Source organism: Scleropages formosus, chromosome 23 (genome assembly GCF_900964775.1).
Source record: "Scleropages formosus chromosome 23, fSclFor1.1, whole genome shotgun sequence".
Taxonomy (NCBI): Eukaryota; Metazoa; Chordata; class Actinopteri; order Osteoglossiformes; family Osteoglossidae; genus Scleropages; species Scleropages formosus.
The window spans coordinates 1,614,616-1,634,399 of NC_041828.1; the positions used below are offsets into that span (position 1 = coordinate 1,614,616).

General features: G+C 44.4%; 1 protein-coding gene across 2 annotated transcripts; it reads left to right on the forward strand.

Moving 5' to 3' along the window:
- Nucleotides 1–4,894: 4,894 nt before the first annotated feature.
- Nucleotides 4,895–19,504, forward strand: sfpq (splicing factor proline/glutamine-rich). Of its 2 annotated transcripts, XR_003797265.1 has the most exons (12): nt 4,895–5,561; nt 6,422–6,610; nt 6,787–7,088; nt 7,294–7,389; nt 7,497–7,693; nt 7,777–7,861; nt 8,024–8,138; nt 8,218–8,266; nt 8,405–8,526; nt 18,623–18,672; nt 19,186–19,272; nt 19,415–19,504. XR_003797265.1 is itself a non-coding variant. In XM_029248091.1 (10 exons), exons 1-10 carry the CDS (start codon nt 5,082–5,084, stop codon nt 12,580–12,582), a joined length of 1,755 nt encoding a protein of 584 aa, XP_029103924.1. In that variant the 5' UTR covers nt 4,895–5,081; the 3' UTR covers nt 12,583–15,797. The 2 variants fall into 2 exon arrangements, 1 of the variants encoding a protein (XP_029103924.1); XM_029248091.1 differs by lacking the exons at nt 18,623–18,672; nt 19,186–19,272; nt 19,415–19,504 and adding an exon at nt 12,463–15,797.
- The last annotated feature ends 280 nt before the right edge of the window (nt 19,505–19,784 follow it).

Genomic DNA, 19,784 nt, shown 5'->3' on the forward strand with positions numbered 1-19,784 from the left:
TGTGTTAAACATACATATATTGTATAGACAATATATAGAGTAGATGTCCTCTTGGAACCCTCAACCCGGAAGTGCTAGTAACGGAAGAAATAAACGCTACTGCTATTGGGACGCACAACCCGGAAGTACAAGGAATGGAAACGTCAAACTCTGCAGGCTGTGCGCGTTCACTGCGAGACGGTGTGAGGGCTAAAGGTGTCGCAGTTGGCGACGTTTACAGCGCAGCTGGTTACTGTTATGGAGACGCGAGCAAAGCGCCGCAGCCGCAGATATGCAGAGTTGTGAATGAAGCGGTAACGGCTCTTTGCTTCCGGAAATGTCTCTCACGTGACCAGGATTCGCGAGTGTTGGGAAGGCACGCTGTGGTGTGAGGCGATGGTACAAAAGTAAACTCAGTTGGCCTGTGTGGGCTCAAAGGTCCTAGCAGCAGTATTTTTTTAGGGAAAATAATAAGAAGGACATTATTACTGGCTGGGCTGCTTTCACACCCCATTCAGATGTGCTGGTGGGAGTGATATCAGTGTTTTGGGGGGGAAGACTATTTTTTGTTGTTTTATCAACACTTACTGGTCTCTAATATGATTGTACACCAAGCTAGAGTATATATTGGCCCATTTATACACTTGGGTAATTCCTAGTGTATTAACTCCTGCTATGTGCTAGGGTATTAGTGCTGGAGTGGGATTCAAACCTGGATCGTTCGATTGCAGCAAGGCGAGGGTGCTGCTACGTCACCTACTGCTCACATGCATCTGGTCGCCCAAAGGTTTCTTTTTTGCTGCCATTAGTGTTTCCAACCCCAAAACTTTCAGAGAAATGTACAGGCATGGAAGACAATGCACCCAACTTAGTCATTGTGGAAGAGTTCCAGACCAAGGAACAGCAAGTGAAGACACTTCATGCTTTTTGAGTACATTTTAAGAGGTCTCACTTTCACCCCGAGTTTAATAAGATGGCCTTTTTCTGGGAGTATTAATTTGTTTGCATTATAATGACAGTGTGCCTAACTGCGTTCTCCACAGGGGTTGACAAACCCCTTGCAAGTGAACAGTGCCACCAAGAGGACAAGACAGTAGAATTTCCCGAGACCAACCAGGCATTTTGACCATGAGTCGGTTTCTCTCCAGAAAAGTGATGAAACAGAGATTGGTTCTACCACTTGCTTTCATGCCACTGGGAGTGACTTCACACTCTGGGCTGCTCATATAGAGTTTGTACTAAACAAGGGCAGTGCAGTAAAGAGGGCCATGGTAGAGAGAAGAGAGAACACCACTCTGAACAAGTTTCAAGTTTATTGTCATAGATACAAGTACCGTGTACAAGTATCATAAAATTCTTCTTGAATGCTTCTCCGCAGACTATGAGCAAAACAATAGAAATACTGCACAAAAAAACGGAACGATGATAGTGAGTAATGCTAGTAACTGACAAATAACGGTAGTCGGCCAGAGAACTCGGAACATGAGAATGCTTAAAGTGACAATGTAGTCTGCCAGTGTGCTTGGAAGGAGCAGTCCAACTCTAGTTACCGAAGGTGGCACATTGGTGAGTGTTGTATACTCTTACAGGAGTGGGGTAAAAGCTGTTCCTGTACCTAGTACTGCGGGTTCGAATAGATCTGAGCTGCTTTGCAGATGGCCGAGAAGAGAAAAGTGCCCATGCGGGGTGACTATGATCTTTCATGATGCGCATTGTCTTTCTGAGGCAGCGTGTGGTGTAGGTGTCCTGTACTGCTGGTAGCTGTGTGCCGATGATTTCCTGAGCTGTTTTGACCACCCTCTGTAGGGCTTTCTTGTCCTCTGTGCAGCAGCTGCCACACCAGAATGTAATGCACCCTGTGAGGATGGACTCCACAGCACACCTGTAGAAAGTGGTGAGGACTGTAGTTGGTCATCCGGGCTTTCTTCGGATGCCTGAGGAAGTGGAGACGTTGATGGGCCTTTTTGATGGTTGATGCTGTGTTTTTGGTCCATGTGAGTTTGGCAGTGAGGGTGACCCCGAGAAATCTGAAGCTGTTGACCCTCTCTACCAAGTCTCCTCTTACGTAGATGAGTGCCTGAACTGTATCCTGTTTCTTGAAGTCAATCATCAGCTATTTAGTTTTACTGACATTGACAGATAAGTTGTTGTTCTGGCACCACTCTGCCAGGAGCCACACCTCCTCTCTGTAGGCCGTCTCATCGTTGTTTGTGATCAGACCCACAATGGTGGTATCGTCAGCAAACTTTATGATGGTATTGGAGCTGACTGGCCACACAGTCATGTGTGAATAAGGAATACAGCACCGGGCTGAGGATGCTTCCCTGTGGAGTGCCAGTGTTGAGGATCAGTGGGGAGGATGTATTTCCGCCAATCTTCACATGCTGGGGGTTTGTTGGTGAGGAAATCCAGGATCCAGTTGCACAATGTGGCACTCAGTCACAGACCTAGTTTGTGGATCAGATTGGTTGCGATGAGTGTTAAATGCAGAACTATAGTCCACAAATAATAGCCTTGCACAGCAGTTTTTATTGTCCAGGTGAGCCAGAGTGGTGTGAAGTGTGTGTGATATTGCGTCTTCAGTGGATCTGTTGTGCCGGTAGGCAAACTGCAGTGGGTCCAGAGTGTCTGGGATGGTGTCCTAAATCTGTCCCAGCACCAGCCTCTCAAAGCATTTCATTGCAATGGGGGTCAGTGCCACTGGGCGATAGTCATTAAGGTAGCTCACTTTGTTCTTCTTAGGAACGGGAATGTTGGTGGTGTTTTTGAAACAAGTGGGTACAGTTGAGCTTTTTAAGGAGGTGTTAAATATGTCCGTGAAGACAGCAGCCAGTTGCTCACTGGATGTTTCTAAAACTTGCCCTGAAATTCTGTCCGGACCAGCAGCTTTGCGGATGTTGACTCGGCTGAAAGTTCTCACTTGTGCCACAGAGACGGTGAGACTGGGGTCATTCAGCGCTATAGGGATTCGCACTGGGGGGTCTTTGTTCTCGAACTCGAAGCGGCCATAAAACACGTTCAGTTTGTCACACCTGTCAATGTCCGCGTCTGTGGTTTATAGTCTTAATGTTTGGATTCCCTGCCACAACCTAGGTGTGTCTTGAGTGCAATTAAACTCTGATTATACCTTCCTGCTGTATTCCCGTTTCGTGTTGGTAATGACTTTGCCGAGCTCGTACTTACACTCCTTGTACGCATCCGTGTCTCTGGACTGAAACGCGCAAGTTTGCGTGCAGATCTTATTTCAGATTTCGGCGGTAATCCACTGTTTTCAGTTAGGGAATGAGCGGACTGTTTTATGGGGTATGTAGACACTAACACAGTACCGAATGGAGTCCATGACCACTGTGGCATACTCGTCCAGATTGGAGGATGAGTTTCTGAATGTGTCAAGAGCAGGCAGTTATATTGTCTCTCAGGAAAATGCTATGTTCACAGGTAAGAAGAGAGGGCAGATAAACTGTTCCAGGGAGGGAAGAAGGTGAGCCGTGCAATCAGAGTTCCGTCTCATGAGGTCCGGCTACTGGAAGAACATGATCATTTGTTCATATTTTGGGAAACGTTTAAATCCACACAGGGGAGAAGGCATACATTCCTGATGTTTTTCTTCTGTCTTTATTTGTTTTTTTTTTCATTTGTAACTTATTTTATACTTAAAATTATACAAAAAAGTGATTCATTTTTCAGCATCCCAACATGACCAGTTTTTGGAGTTAAGCTAATTTTAGTAAGATTTCAGTTTATGTAATATTCGTAAGTAGATCTTATGTGTTGCAGTTACAGAATGTTGCTGTATTGATGTAATTTAAAAAATAAATTTCCCTGAATTGTGAAGGCTTTGTTTTTGTTTACTGAGAACCCATTAAAGTATTGAATTGACCTTTTTGCTGAAAATCCACCTTCATGTTTCATAGCTGTATTGTGGATTTGGGAATACTGTGCATGCATAGAGGGGCACAACCAATTTGCTTTCACTAGGTTACCTGCTACTCTCAGAATTATGTCCTTATGGAGGAATCACAGGTTTTCATCAGAGAGGAAAACCATACATGTAGTCATTCAGCTGATGCTTTTTTCCAAAGTATCTTACAGTGTTAATTTAGGTGCACTTACTTGCCTGTTTTTACAACTAAGTAACTTTACTGGAGCAATTTGAGGTAAGTACCTTGTTCCCAGGTGCTATAGCCAAGGGTGAGATTTGAACTTGTGGCCTTTGGGGTCAAAGGCAGCATCTCTAACCACTACACTACCAGGTGCCCTACAGCAGGGTGTTGAAAAGTGATGAGTTGAAGACAGGCGGACAGAGCTTTCCAATTCAACTGCAGTGCAAAAGGGAAGCGTTTACTGAAATGACACTGTCTTAGGTAGTGAAAATATTCTGCACTCTAATCCTGAATTTCTGCATCATAACATTTTTAAACATTTGAGTGTGTGGTTTGTCTTGCTTAAATACTATGCTATGGTATCAAGGTGTTCCTGCTCAATAAGCAGCACTGTTGTGTCACAGGGATCTTATAAGTGTTGTGTTACACGGGGCCTTTTCTTACAGACATAACACGACTCTTAGAAAAAAGTTTGCTGTGGAAAAGTGGTCTAATTTACATTTACTTTCGTTGATTTGTTTTCTCCAAAACGAAGTTAAACCCAAGAGTAAACAAAGGGCATGTTTATTCTTACGAACTAACGAAGAGATTTAGATACAAATACAGGATAAACGCTTGGATTTTTCTTGTAGCACTAAGTTTAAAATTTGTTGCTGACGCACGACACAACTTCACGATATGATACTCAGCACGAGCACATACATAAGACAATCCTGTTGTTCCGTCGTTGACTCCGCCTTCTACCATGACGTGTAATTATTCACCAATTACAAGGACAGGCTGCGTTTCGCCATCGCTTGGGGGTGGAGACGAGGAACGGTCAAAATCACACCATAGAGGAACAAAAGGTGCTGCTGGCCGCCATTTTGTGAATTGCTGGAGGTTGCTGACGAGCGGCGACAGAGAGGCTCATACGCATCTTTCCAGTTATTCTGACTAGAGCTTCAGCATAATTTTAAGGCTGCTTTTATTTTTTACATTAAATTCACCACAAAAAAGATGTCCCGGGACAGATTCAGGAATCGCGGCGGATTTCAACGCAGCAGAGGCGGCGGAGGGATGCGAGGCGGAATGGGCAACCCAAATTTCAGAAGTCAGAACCAGCATCCCTTCCAGAATCGAGGCCCGCAGGCCGGAATGAACCACGGTCCGCCCATGAGCCAAGGTCCTCCGCCGAAACCCGCGACGCCTCAGCCTCCGCCAGTCGTGGCCCAGGCCGGAGTCCCGACGACCACGACCCAGCCGCCTCCCCCGCAGGCGAACAAGTCCCCGACACAGACAGTCCCGGCGGTGCAGCCGAGCCCGAAGCTGCACTCCCCGCCGCCTAAACCGGGCCTGTCGTCGCCGCAGGTCAATAAGAACCAGGCGAACGCGGGGCTCGGGAACGGACAGAAGCCCGTGCAGAACAAGGCGCCTCCGGCCCAGGACCGGGAGAGACGGGACGCGAAGGACGAGGAAGCGAGCGAGCAGCAGCAGTCGGTAGGAGCCCCGGCGGTTCTGCCCCGTTCATTCATCGCAACCCTCGAAACGCGAGCGCGCTAAGTTAGGTTTACTGCAACGCACACTACTACCTTCGTCGTTCGTTCGCGCGTTTTCCCCTCGGCGCCCAACGCGCTCGCGTTTTTTTTCTGTGGCTGGAATGGATGGCAGCGCGAGGGGTCCGTGTCCCTTTCCGCACTATTTTTTGGGGGTGTTACTTATTGTGCCCGCGCGGTCGGGGCCCTTCGTCTCCTTCCGCCATTTCAGGCGCAGCTGCCATTTTGTGTGTCGAGATCACGGCGGGGCGAGAACACGCGCCACACACAGTGAGAGAGAGAGAGAGAGAGAGAGTAAACCTTCGCTTTGCTTGCAGCTCTGTTTGTTCTACTACTAAAACCTAATGCTAGTGGATATTTTTAAGGCGGCTGCTGTTGCGTTTGAAGGAAATAACTTTGCAACTTGTGAACTGCGAGCGAATTGCGTTTTGTCCGGGACACACGTGATCATGTTTTAATCATGTATCCAGGTTCTTTTTTTCACCTCTATTGTATTAAAAGTCACCTCCAGGCTTGTGGACGTTCGGAAAAGCAGTTGCTATGGTAACAGCTAATTGCTGCGTCGGCGTGATGCGTCTCTTGGGGTCACGTGACTTGGTCCTTTAATTTTTAAACCCGACTTATACATGAGCAAACAGAAGTTCAGTATTGCAGTTTAAAGTTAATAGCAGTGGGAAAGTGAGTGAGTGGGGGTATTTGGGTATTTTACATCTGTCTCACCACTTTACACAATACTTATGGCACTCATCTGATGACAGCTCAATAAATACTGCTCAAAGGAGTAAGTTGATGCTTTTCGCTCAGGAATCAAAGGCAACGCTCTCTTTGCTGCGGAAGCCCGGAGAGAAGACGTACACACAGCGCTGCAGGCTCTTCATTGGAAATCTGCCCAACGACATCACAGAGGAGGAGTTCATGAAGCTGTTTTCAAAGTATGGGGAGCCCAGTGAAATCTTTATCAACAAGAACAAAGGCTTCGGCTTCATCCGTCTGGTAAGGCTTTGGGGATAAACTGGTTTTGGCAGAGTGGCCCTCGACACATAATTTCTCTCTGCTTCTCCTTGAACGGGCTGCGGAATTCTGTGGTGTTGGGAGAGTAAATGGGCTTAAAGTCTCTAAAGCCTTAATGAAATGAATAAGCTCATTGTTTCATATGTCATGCTGTACAGGAGTCCCGTGCACTGGCTGAGATTGCCAAGGCGGAGCTGGATGACGTGCCTATGAAAGGCCGTCAGCTCCGTGTGCGTTTCGCCACACACTCTGCTGCGCTGTCAGTCCGCAACCTGTCCCCCTACGTTTCCAATGAGCTGCTGGAAGAGGCCTTTTCACAGTTCGGTCAAGTCGAGAGGGCTGTGGTCATAGTAGATGATCGAGGCCGCTCCCTGGGGAAAGGAATTGTGGAATTCGCCTCAAAACCTGCTGCCCGAAAGGCCATGGAACGCTGCAATGAAGGGGTGTTCCTGCTCACCTCGTAAGTCGCCCGCTGTATGTAGAACCATTGTACTTTTGTTGCCAAGGCCCCGATTTAAGAAAATCACTTGCAAAAAGCTTGTAGATTCACAACTGCTTATGTGAATTGCTTTATTCTAAGAAGTATACTACACACACCATGAGTAGTGGTAGCTTGTATATTTGCAGGCCTAGTGTGTACACTGACTTCAAGGAATTTGTACCAGGTCTCCTCGGCCTGTTGTAGTGGAGCCTCTAGAACAGTTTGATGATGAGGATGGTCTGCCAGAGAAGCTGGCACAGAAGAATCCAATGTACCAAAAGTAAGTATATTTTTGCACTAGACCTTGTTAGTGCAAGTTCTCTACAACATTAAAATCTTTCCTTCTTAAGAGGTGCAAAAATGTTGTATGTTCATCGCTGTACAAAGGGAGCGCGAGCAGCCTCCTCGCTTCGCCCGCCCTGGCACCTTTGAGTTTGAGTATTCCCAGCGCTGGAAGTCACTCGATGAGATGGAGAAGCAGCAGAGGCAGCAGGTGGAGAAGAACATCCGTGAAGCACGAGAGAAGTTGGAAAGCGAGATGGAGGATGCCTACCACGAGCACCAGGCCAACATGCTCCGACAGGGTGAGCCCCATAAAGCTTAACCCCTGCACCTTGCTTTGCCTGTGTTATGTCCTGGTGACCAATTAGCCTGTGTTTCCCTCCAGACTTGCTTAGGCGACAGGAGGAGCTGCGTCGCATGGAGGAGCTCCACAGCCAGGAGATGCAGAAGCGCAAGGAAATGCAGCTCAGGTACAGCAGTGGCTACTGAGATATTTCCCTCCTGAAAGTGTCCTTTGTTTTTTGGAACAGGTCCCACTCCTTAACTAAGGTTTGGTAGTCACTGATACATTGTGCTATGTCTCTTTGTGTTGTTAATAATGTGTGCTCTTTTTTGGCTGGGGCACTCAAAAGACAAGAGGAGGAGCGCCGCCGACGTGAAGAGGAGATGCTCCGTCAGAGAGAAATGGAAGAACAGATGCGACGGCAACGGGAGGAATCGTATCGCATGGGTGGTTACATGGACAGCGTAAGTCTAGGGGCATCTCTGGCTGATGGGCAGTGGCTGAGTGTGCCGGTGCTCACTGTTGTCTTTTCTATGTTTGCAGAGGGACCGTGAGATGAGGCTGGGTGGGGGTGGAGCTATGGGCATGTCAGGTGAGATCTTAGGATGCTGTGCATCTTCATTTGGATAAGCAACACCCCCCCAACCACCACAACTGTGTCTCTACTTGCCATCAGTGGAGAAGACGGTCTGAGTAGCCATGTGAACTCTCTTGGTGTCCTTTTCGGTAGACATGCCCTTTGGATCACCCAGTCAGAAATTCCCCATGGGCGGCATGGGTTTTGAGGGACACCAGGCTATGGGGGCATCCACGGCAGGCAGCATGGGTGGTGCCATGATGCCCAACGAAATGGTAATGTATCCCTGAGGGGGAGCAGAGGGAGGTTGGGTGGGAGGGGTTTTTTCCTGTATTGATCATCATTTTTCAGACCCAGTAGGAATTCCCTCTGACCTCAAAATTACTGCAGTTGCTGCTCTGTGCCAAATTGAAGGCATGTACCTGTGTGTGACTTGTCTATTTACGTTGCGCGAGCCTTTAGCCGTCTACTACACCCTCACGTTACCCTGAAGCAAATTGGCACTGCCTCCTGCCCCACACTCTTGTCGGCCTGGGCAATATCAGTATTGTATTGATTTCCATCAGTGCTTTAAAGAACTTAGTCTTAAGAGTAAAGTTGAGGACATCAGGAATATTTCAATTTATTTCAAAAAGCACCTTTGTAAAAAAAAAAAATTTACATTTAACTAGCTTTTGTTTCAAATGCTTTTGGTTTATAGTTAAAGTAGGAAGGTCAGTCTTTTGGAATTGTTTAAAACATTGGAGCTTGGCAAATTTGTGCATTTGATAAACTCACAAACTGACTTCATTTTATTGGTAAAAGGAGTCTGTTACTGTTAACCCTTTCCCTGTTTAAACTTTGGAGCAGTTACCTGTTGTTGGAAAGAGAGAGGTGATCAATTCATTTTTACACATTATACTGATAATGCCAGTTTAGCAAGCTGAGGGTTGAGCACAAATCTGAAGTCATTCCTAAATACATTTTGGTAGTGGTACTTCTAGCCTCAACTAGGGAATGTTGTGCTCAGCTTTAATATTCGTATGATTAATGACCTTGGAGAGGAAGTTCTGTTAGAGGTTTGACTTTGTTACTGATTTATTGCCCAGGCCCACTACATTAGTCCCCATCTTTCTGTACAAAAACATTGTTACATGTGATCAACCTGTACTAAACCCTCAAATCCAGTGTCTGACCCATTGCTTGTACTGCTCATAGTAGGGTTGTGACCTGCAAGTCCTGTCGTCAGTGTTAGGTGGACACAGACAGGCACGTTTATCCTGCCACTGAGTATTGCCATGCTGTGGTGTTTTGTGTTGAAGTAAATGGTGATACAGATTTCAACTGCATATCACGTGGACCAAGAAACTAATGAATGCAGACTCGCTGTTTCCTCATGAAGCGATGCACGAAACATTTGCTGCAGTGGGGTGGGCAGGTGTGCTGTACCATCTAGCAAAGAGACTATGAGCCTACCTAGTTCTGTGAGCAGGAATGGGTTTTAGTACAGGTTGATTGTATTTTTTTTTTTTTTGTACGTAGTGAAGTTCATTTAAAACTAACATTATTTAAAATGACAAACAAGAATTTTGGGGGCGTGACTCTTCAACCATGACATCTCCTTCAAAGAGGTGCTATTTGCAGCGTGCCCACAATTCTTTCTATCCTTCAGTTCTTATGTGCTCTTTGTCACTGTGTAGCTTGTTCTCAGTTTAGCCTGACAAGTACTTGTGGTACTGCTGATTTGATTTGCCTTCTTAAAAGCCTCACTAAATGTGAGCAGGGCAGATTTTGTGAAATTGCAGGACTTTTTGCTTATTTCAGATTAAACCCGCCTTTCTGTGGAGCCAAGAGAACCTGCAGTTAGTTGATACAAATGAAATGCTGTCGTCTTTGTATTGAAAACATCAGCTTCTAAATATTGATTGTGCCACTATGCTGGTGATCTTCATCCAAAGATGGATGAATAAGATGCTTGAATTTGTTTTTGGATGTGTCATGATGTGCACATGGCTGTAAGGCTGAAAAGTTCCAGACTGGTTTTGAGTCTTGAGACATTCCAGGTGTGTGGAAATCATTTGAGGCCCATCCATGCACTTCTGCACAGAGATGACCAATGTGGACCCCCCCCAGCTGTGATACTGGTGTTACTTATGCATTTATAGCTCTCAGGCAGTTACAGCACAGAATTCCTGCTAGAGATGGCAGCTTTTCGCTGCAGTGTCCTTGTGACTGCTGACTACTTGTAAGCACATGGCATTATTTGGATGGCACTGTTCACTGGTTTTGATGATGGTCATTAAGCTTTTAATTTGTATTCACCCCACAGCTACAGTTTAGATGGGAAGAATGACTGTTTTATTCTGGGGTGGCAGTAATCTCTTTGCAACCACAGCACTGAAATGAAATCTTGGTATAGGCAGCTTCTTTACAGAATTGGACTGATATACAGAAATGTGAAATAGTCTTATTTTAAATGCGGTTACCTGATCCTTGTTTAAATGGTATTGAAGGGTTAACATCACCACATTGAACTTTGCGAATTATTCATTCAACAGAAATGCAAAATCTTGGGGTGGAAAATAAGTACACCTCTGGATCCAATACTTGGCTCCCTTGACAGGAATAAGTGCATGTAAGTTTTTTTTTAAAAAAGCTTGGTCCATCTCTTCCACTGACTGGGAGGGTTTTGCTACACAAAATTGCAGTTAGCTTTGGGATATTTCAAGACTTGCTTGTACACGTGTCACTAGACAGTTGGATTTAAATCTGGACACTGTACTGACCACTCCGAAGGTCTGCATTTCTTTCGTTATTTATTGTACTGCGCCATTCTGCTGCAGGGCTCTGATATGTTGTGCAATTCATATTTGACTTTGTAACAGCCAGTTTCTGAGGCCCTGAAGCAGTAAAGCAGCCCCAAACCTTAATATTCCTGCTACCACTTCCTATAGCTGGTATCAGGTTCTTATGTCCACAGCTGGTAGTTTTGTCCACTATTCATGGTATCTTCCTTAATTCTGCCTTTGTTCTAGAGCACATTTGTTCTACAAGTCATGTTCTAAACCTGTATGGTCTTTACTGAACTGCTGATGTGGTTTTTTTTTTTTCTTCTTTAAAAGCAGAGGCTTCTTCATGACCTTGCAGAAAGATGGTTTTAGTCTCTTGACTTGAGCATGTTAACTATGCCAGGAGATACCTGGAGTTCTCAGAGCATCTTTTTATCATGTGAGCTTAATTTGATCGCATTGGCGACTTTAGGAAATGACTGATTTAGATCTTCTCTGCTTGTAAAAGATCTTCCACACAGATCTTTATTTCTTGGCAGACAAATCCCTTGAAAGAGTTCTGTATGTTTATGTGGGATCAGCCATTCTCACTGGGTCTTCTGGCAGCTCTTGTCTCCTAGATGTGCATTCCCTCTTATCCCTCTGGTAACTTCAAATCCAAAGCAAGTTTCATGTTTAACTCCTACCCTTGGCATGAACTACCAGATCTTTTCACCTATTTTGGTGCAACAGACGCAGATTACAATTGCTGAGATGTAACAAGGTGTACTTGCTTTCTATACCCTAAATTGCATTTCTGTTGACTTCGGTATTTGCTATTTTACAGCAACTACTTTAGTTCTGTCTCCCTTGGGTTGGACTTGCAAAAAGTCCATTTAGCCCTTTGAAACACTAATAAGCAAAACAGCATCTTTGCACAAACAAAATGTTGGGCTACAGTGAATGTGGCTCATGTACATGGTTTGAGGTTGAACACACTTGTCAGATGACTTCAGGTTTTAAATGGCATGATCTGTAGGACTACAGCATGGTAGTTTCAAGAGGCCACAGGCCTCTCACAGTCCAAAATATCTGTGAGGATGGCTGGGGTAAAGTTAGTGTGGGATGTTTTCCCCTGTATTGGAGCACTAAGCCCTGTGATCCTCCCCGTACCATGGCTGACTTGGCACCCCACGCTTCACCGGCCAGAGATGCAGCTCAGCCTGTGGCATGCTATACTGGTAGGACTTAACTAATGAAACCCTTGCCCTCTCTTTCTCTTGTATGTCTCCTGTTGAAACCCATGGATCTGCGGTATCGGGATGGTTTCGACGAACCCTTGCATCGGACTCACCTCTTGTTTTTATTTTATTTGCCTGCTCTGTTCATGGGTTAAAACTTACCACTGCCCATGCTACACTGCATAAATGTGGACGATACCCTTTTGACCCAACCATTATGTAGCGCAATGAGCGATTCCCTCAGGGTGGCCCTGGAGGTCCCCGTGGGATGGGACCCGGGACCCAAGGGTTTGGCCGAGTGCGCGAGGAATTTGACGGGCCTGCCAAGAAGCCCCGTTTCTAATGCTACGTGTGGTCCTGCTTGAAAAAGCAGCACTTCTGGGTAGCTTCTCCTTAGTGATGACATCATGTATTTAAGTGGAAATTTTTCATTTTAGCCAGAAGATAAGGAATGTTCACAGACATTTCTTCCTTTCTTTTTATTTTGTATTTGAAGTAGTATGTAAAGTGGAAAACTGGTAAGATGTCTCTCTACCCAGACCAACATTATTTTCCTGTTCAGTTATGTTTTGTGACTCATGTCTTGGTGATATTTGTAAGTTTCTCATTCTTTCTACGGCTGTGTTTTTGTGCCATTTAACATTTGAACCTGTAACTTTACAATAAAGAGTGTAATTGGTTGTTTATTTCCAAACCTCGGTTCCAAGTTTGTTATAAATATTAATATAAGCTCTTTCTTATGCAGCCAAAATCAATGGCTGTGAAGCCTTTAGATGCTTTTCCAACTAGGGCTGAGGAGCAGAATGTTGTGGATGCTCAGATACCGGTATAGATTGGGTCCTGTCCCGGTGGTGGTCGAGCTTTTCCGATGCCTCCACCTTGTATGGCGTGCATCGAGAATGCAACAGGTTCTGACTTTACATGGATTTAAGTGCCAGCAGGAGACAGTTGTTTTGAACAGTTCCTGGCTTTGTCTCAGAATGTAACTTGACATAAATGTGAATCTAAATGTATATGACTTTATCAAGACCATATTTTGACTTGCATCATTTTAAGAACTTGACTGCAAGTATATGATATCAGTAAGAGTATATCCAGCAAAACATGCTGTAAAATAGCTTTGACAGGCATTGGAACCTAGACTTATATTCAAATTGAGAAATGAGCACCCAGATATTGGTGGTACAGCTGAAATGTTACAGCTTGGCCAGTGCTTGCAAGCCTACGGCAACTTGGTAATCCCCATATCACCTTTGATTGTGAACTTTAAGGTGCCAAGCAGCAGACTGTGGTCACTGTACTGTGCATATTTGGCACTACAGGCTGATGCTCATCTTCCAGCAGTTGGCTGCATGCAGTACAAATACAGCTGAAATACAGTGATGGAGGGCAGTTTTTGGTGACTACTAGAATACTGAAGTGCGAAAAGGCAGAAAGTAACACGTGCAGTTTTACTGCAGCTAAACAATCAAATTACTGCATTGGAGCATTATTTGAATTTTCATAATTGAGTGGGGAAAATGCTGTTTGAATGTTTTATAAGCTTAATTTTGAACTGCCCTTTTTTTTTTTTCTCTTCCCCTAAAGGGAACTTAATGCAGCAGTGAATTACTGTTTTGCTCCTATGCTGAGTACATTGGGCTCACATTTGTACACGGATGGTAAATGAAATATTGTCTTCCTTCACTAAACTGATGTGTGAACCTGCTCTAAAGGTGTATTTTGTTAAAAGAACTGCTTAACTACCACTTGCGTAAATAGGGGAAAACTGTTGCTGAGACAATGTTCATCCACCTTTTTTTTTTTCTTTTTTGTGGAACCAGACATTCTCTTTTCAATAAAGATTCAGAAAAACACATTTTAACGAGTACTATAATCACTCATAACCCCTTTGACTTGAGCCATAATCATTTTTCACAGTTCCATTTTCTCTTCAAGGTGAAATTATTGAAGGCATTCGTTTTGCCTTTTTAATGCCTTTTACGGGAGATGACCTTACACTATGGTAAAAGTCCAAAGATTTGAGAAATCCAAAATTGCCACAACCTGAGTGGGTGATAGGAACGGTTTCCCTTGACCTTGTGGAGCAGTGTCATCAAGACTTGTATTTTGAATTTAAATTTCTGTTCTTTTAAGGCATCTCTAGTGAACAGATGACTTCACACTGAATTTTAGGATGCAAATTGCATATGTCCAAACTCATAAGGAAAGATTCTTCAAACAACTTGTCTCTGTGTGTCTGAAACACTGACTGCTCTCCATTGTCATGAAGTGGGTTACAGAGTTGGTAACCATGAGCAGTTTTATTATTGGGCTCTTACCTCGGTGTAATTTTAATATGAATGAGTCGACCCTTGTGTTCCGTCTTCAAAGTGCCAGTCAGTCCTGGCCTTGGGTGCGATGTGTTTATGAAGACTTTAGTAGGATGACACAGCCTTTTGTTAGCTTCTAAAGCCTTGTCACTAGTATCTCTGCACTCAGCCATGTCTTGTTTATCCTGGAAGTAAATGCATTTTGAATAGCTACCCAGTGGACTGCAGCCCATTGCAAATACGCTGTGGCTGGAGGAGCCTGAACTTGCTGGATGTTCTTGAACAGCCTAGGAATACCTTTAACCCATTAACTCTGCTCTCTTTCATGTGGTCGTCATGTTGGATTTTGCTGTACATTTCTTTCCTTAACAGGTTTTACTCAGCAGTCTTGAACTGCAAGATGACAGGAGAAACCAGTAGTCCCCACTGTCCAACTCTTAAAGTGGCCTTTGGTGCTCTTTACCTGTGCATTATGGTAAAAAGTACATCTATTAATTACACTGGTTGACTTGCACCATAGAGAAGGATGATGCATCGTTACTGAAAATTCACTAGTTGCCTTTGAATTAGTCATTGGCTTGACAGATTTTTCAGAATTGATACCCCCCCCCCCCCCCCCCCCCCCACAACATCCTAACAGCCTTGTATTTGCTGTTGACTTCATACACATTTCTGTAATCAGCACTTTGAGCAATGTGTGAAGTCCCAGATTTGGACACCGAAGATCGACTGTTTTGAATGGAGTCATCGCGGATCCTCAGAACAAAAGTTAACCACGGATGGACACCTGACTCTCGTGGCTGCTAATTTTAAGTTTTTTCGCAACCGACACTGGCCATTATGTGTGACTTTGTTCTCAGCAGTGTGCATTTTTGGCAGTGTATTATTGGAGCTCTGTGCTTGGCATTACATAGATTTTTTTTTTTTATTTTATTTTTTGGAAGGTGAACTGTATTTGTCTCTTTAAAGAGACATTTAAAAAAATCAAGTCAGTGTAGGTTTTTTACGGGGCAGTCTTTAGGAGTGTGCATCAAGCTATTTACATCACTACTGTCCCTTTTTTTCTTTTGTTAGCTATGACCCCCAGCCATACCTGTTCTCACTACAGAGATTGTTTTTGGCAATCAGCTAACTGCTTGAAGATAGGAAGATAAACATGTTTTTGAAAGTAAAGATAAGGTTAAAGCTAAAGCTGCCAAAAGAACAGTAACAGTTGGGCCTCCCCAGTTGTGTACCTTTTAAAAAAGAAAAAAAAAAAAACCCACATACTTTCAGCTGGAATCACATGGTAGCCATCTATAGTGACAAGGACCAAGGTCTATGATTCTCCCTTGCACTGGTAAATACCTAAGAAGTGGGTCATTAGCTATGACTAATATTGCGAGGAAGAGAGGAGGGTAAGAGTTAAATTTTGACTACATTTACACCACTGTACTAGCATTTTCATAGTGTCTTACTGGAATGTTTGATATTTAGAAGCTTTTTCTTTAAAATGAACAAGACACCAATTTCTGGTGTTGGTGTCATTCCTGTTAATGCCACCCTTACAGTGCAGCTTGGGTAACCTCGACCATTGAAGTTGTAACTTCACAAAGCAAATGAAACAGGAAAGGACAGAAGGATCATTGCAATGTACTTTTTTTCCACTGGAGAAAAGCATCTGCTAAATAAATAAATGTAAGTCTACCTGGAAGGGTGGGGGGGGTACAAAAACTTGGGAAAAGACTGGCATCCCTCATCCTGACTACCGTTGACCGACTCGAGGCCATGGCTCTGTGGGGCCGGTCTTTGGCTTGTTCCACATGTCTCGAGTGGATTTGGAAGCGGTAGCTGTGCAGTCAGGGACAGCAGCCGGCCCTACTCCTTCCCACTCTAGAGGCTCCGGCAGTGTGAGTGCTTTGAGGATCAGTAGTTCTGCAGCAGGCAGTGGACAGTAGAGCCTGGACTTATGCCTCAAGAGGTGTGCTTACAGATCAGCAGGAAAGGTAAGTTGGTTTTTGTTTCATTCACAAAAAATGCTTTTTTTTGTTTGTAACCATTCCTGACCTCTTGTGAATTGACATTGTGAGGGGGGTTCTGGCATCACGCTTTGAATGGAATCACAGTGCAGAATTTTTGTTTTGTCGCTGTTCCTTTGCTCCACATCTCCGACATTGCCTCGTTGAGGGCTTTGGTCTGGGTGAGATTGGGCATGTTGCCAAACCTGGTGTGAGAGAATCTGGGGCCGTCTGTAGACGGCTGCAGACTGATGCGTTGCTGGCTTCAATGTGATACTGGGAGGGCGGTTGGTTTGCCTTTGCTTGCAGTGTTGGGTGGTTTGGACGGGTAAACTGGGTGGATGGGATTTGATCTGTGGTTTTCACTTTATGTCCTCGTAACATCTGCACTCTATGGAGCGCATGATACGACCATTGTCAACAATTTGTTGTATGACCCATGATATGAACAGTATTCTCAGTGTGAGGGGGGGAACATCAGAAGAGTGCATAAGCAATGTGCTGGAATATTACCTGTGTTTAATATGAAATTAGTATTTTGTGTAACCTTGAGTAAACAAACATACAATAGTGACTGGACCTGTTCTTTGCTTCTGCACTTTGCATTTAGCATAACGCACTTGTCTGGATAATTTATGAAGTTGAAGCAACTGCTGATGACTATGGTAATGCGTGTTGTTCCTCAAGGACCTGTTCTGAGACCCATAACCATTTACATGGCTCACCCTTGAAGCTGACAGTAGCCTTGGATGCTGAGCTGTGTAGCAGTTTCACATTTGATCATCAGAAGGACTTTATTCCTGAGGATTGTTCATGGTTACATGTGCTGAAAGCTTGAAATATGTAGTTTTGTGCTGAGCAGTCTGAGGGACATGTTTACTGAAGGGAAGTTTTGAGAGGGTGGCAAAAGGGGTGGGTGAGTACTCTTCAGAGGACTGTACTTGGGCTGGGGCAGGTATTTTGGGTAAAACTTCCCTCGTGCCATCCTGAGTTGCGGTGTTATTGCAGTCGTGCGACATTTCAGAATACGTTTGCATAACTGGTTGGTTGTACTTAATTGTGAGCAACTACTGAAGATGTTCAGCGTGGTGTCCAAGAAAAAGTTTCGAATTTAACTGTTGGCGCAATATGCGTTTCAGGTTTCACTTATGCCAGTGAGCAGCCAACGTAAACTTTGGAGGTGCTGTGAAGTAGCTTGTGCTTGGTCCCTACACTGAGCTGGGTGCACGGAGCATTTTGGTTGTTGTGTAACATGGCGTGTGCGTATACAGCATTTCTGCACTGTGATCCATTCCACCTCTGTCCTTCCCCCCTCTGCCCTGTAATGGCGGGTGCCTCCTCTCAGGTCTGCCTCCCTTGGAGTGTGATGCCAGAACCACTCTCTGAGCCCTGTGGTCCGTGCAGCAAGGTGCCACATTTTGTTTCCCCTCAATCGCACTATCTGGGCCCCCAAGGCTCGCTGTTGAAAGGGAAATCTGTGAAACTGTGACTGAAACTGCTGGCTTCTACTGTTGCCACTGACTAGTCCCAAAGTTCCCAAGGTCAGGCATAGCTCTGCCATGCAGTTCCTTCTATGTAGTCTGAAAGAAATGGAGAAAATGTGATGCTTCTTTGCATGATTTTGAAGTTTTGACTTTTTGGTGTCCTTTAGTTCAAACCTGTTGTCTCTGTAGTCATACAGCACTGTGGCTTCTTTCCTCTCAACTCAGTCGGCGTAGCCTTTAGCACTTGAAAGCTCTCAAAATCCTCTTGTCTCCTTGGCTTGCACAAAATGTTTTCCATAACAAATCAAGTGACTTAACCCACACAGATTGGTTATTTGAATATCTTAAATGTTTTATTACATCTAAAGTCATGTGCACCACCTTAACTTGGAATATTTGGGTAGCTCCCATCTGAAATAGAAGCATGAAGATATTTAATCTTCTCAGACAACTTTATGGAACTGATGCAATTTCATCAAAAGTACTATTATCACTCAGTACATTTTAAAGTACCACCCCCACACACATGCTTTAGTTCAGGAGGTCTTGAGGTTGCTGTCCAGTGTTAAACATTCTTTCTCTCTTTGCAGGGATTGCAGCTCGGGGGAGGTGGCTGAGAGGTCGGGTACATCAGTGCAAGGTACGTCACTGTGTCACAACATTCACATGCCCTCCACCTGCCTTGTTATTGGATGCGTCTCTCCCTGGACTTTACATTTATTCATTTAGCAGTCGCTTTTATCCAAAGCGACATCTCGGCAAAAGTGCAATTTATGCATTACATTAAGAGAAAGAGACATAGCTGCAGACATGTAAGTCTCAAGTAAACTTAGTTTACCTACCACTTGCTGCACCGATGTTCATCGTTCAAGTAGGTGCATAAAACACATGATAGACAAATCCTAATACCCTCCTACCAATTTTTTTTTATATATATTATACACAAGCAAATACAATGCCGGAGTAGTGGCTGAATAAAGGCTTTATCTGGGGATAAATGTTGCATTTTCAGCATCACTTGAATATTTTGCCTTTGGTTTCTTAAAGGTCTTTGGATGTGTTGTGGAAGGATTATGCCTGGAGAAGTGTCACTGAGCAGTGCCTCCTGTCTGCCTTGTTCTTATAGTCACGTTGTCTTTGCATTTTTCCACAGTTGTACAAGTCTATCTACATTGTGAGGGCAGGGGCACTTAATAGGTTTCCTAGAGACTGGCAGAGAATATGTGCCACAAGTGCAAAGGTTGGTATGGATGAGCAGCACTGCTGTGTATTGCTGACAGTGTGATCACAGGAACCCTAAATGGTTTGTCACGTGAGCCTAAGGAAGTCTGCAATGTTCAGTCCAGAATTGTGAGTGAACTTCTTGTTCCTTTTCTTTCTAGAGCACTTGTCTAAAACGAGGGAGGTGAAGATGCAACAGCAGCATGGTCAGCTCAGAAATGGGTTCTTCAAGCACCATTTACAATAAACTGTTGAACTATATTACTTTGTGGGTTCTTTTCTTATTAAAGACATGGATGACAGACTTGTGCATTGACATACTTAATCCATTCATTACAATGAATCTGGTACAGGGCTTCTGGTCTAAAACCTGGATGGGACACCAGCCCCTCACAGAGCAGTTGTGTGCACACATGCTCATTTGCTGACATGTTAAAGCTATTGATTCACCTGAAACATGGCTTTAGATTGTGATAAGAAACCAGAACAAACCCACAGCCTGGGAGGTCTGAGGTACCAGCATTCCCCACT

What these genes read in the sequence shown, in the direction of transcription:
- sfpq (XM_029248091.1), top strand. Translation starts at nt 5,082, where the DNA reads ATGTCCCGGGACAGATTCAGGAATCGCGGCGGATTTCAACGCAGCAGA. An exon ending in AAGAATCCAATGTACCAAAA is followed by an intron (nt 7,390 to 7,496) that starts GTAAGTATATTT and finishes CGCTGTACAAAG; the next exon opens with GGAGCGCGAGCAGCCTCCTC. An exon ending in GGCCAACATGCTCCGACAGG is followed by an intron (nt 7,694 to 7,776) that starts GTGAGCCCCATA and finishes GTTTCCCTCCAG; the next exon opens with ACTTGCTTAGGCGACAGGAG.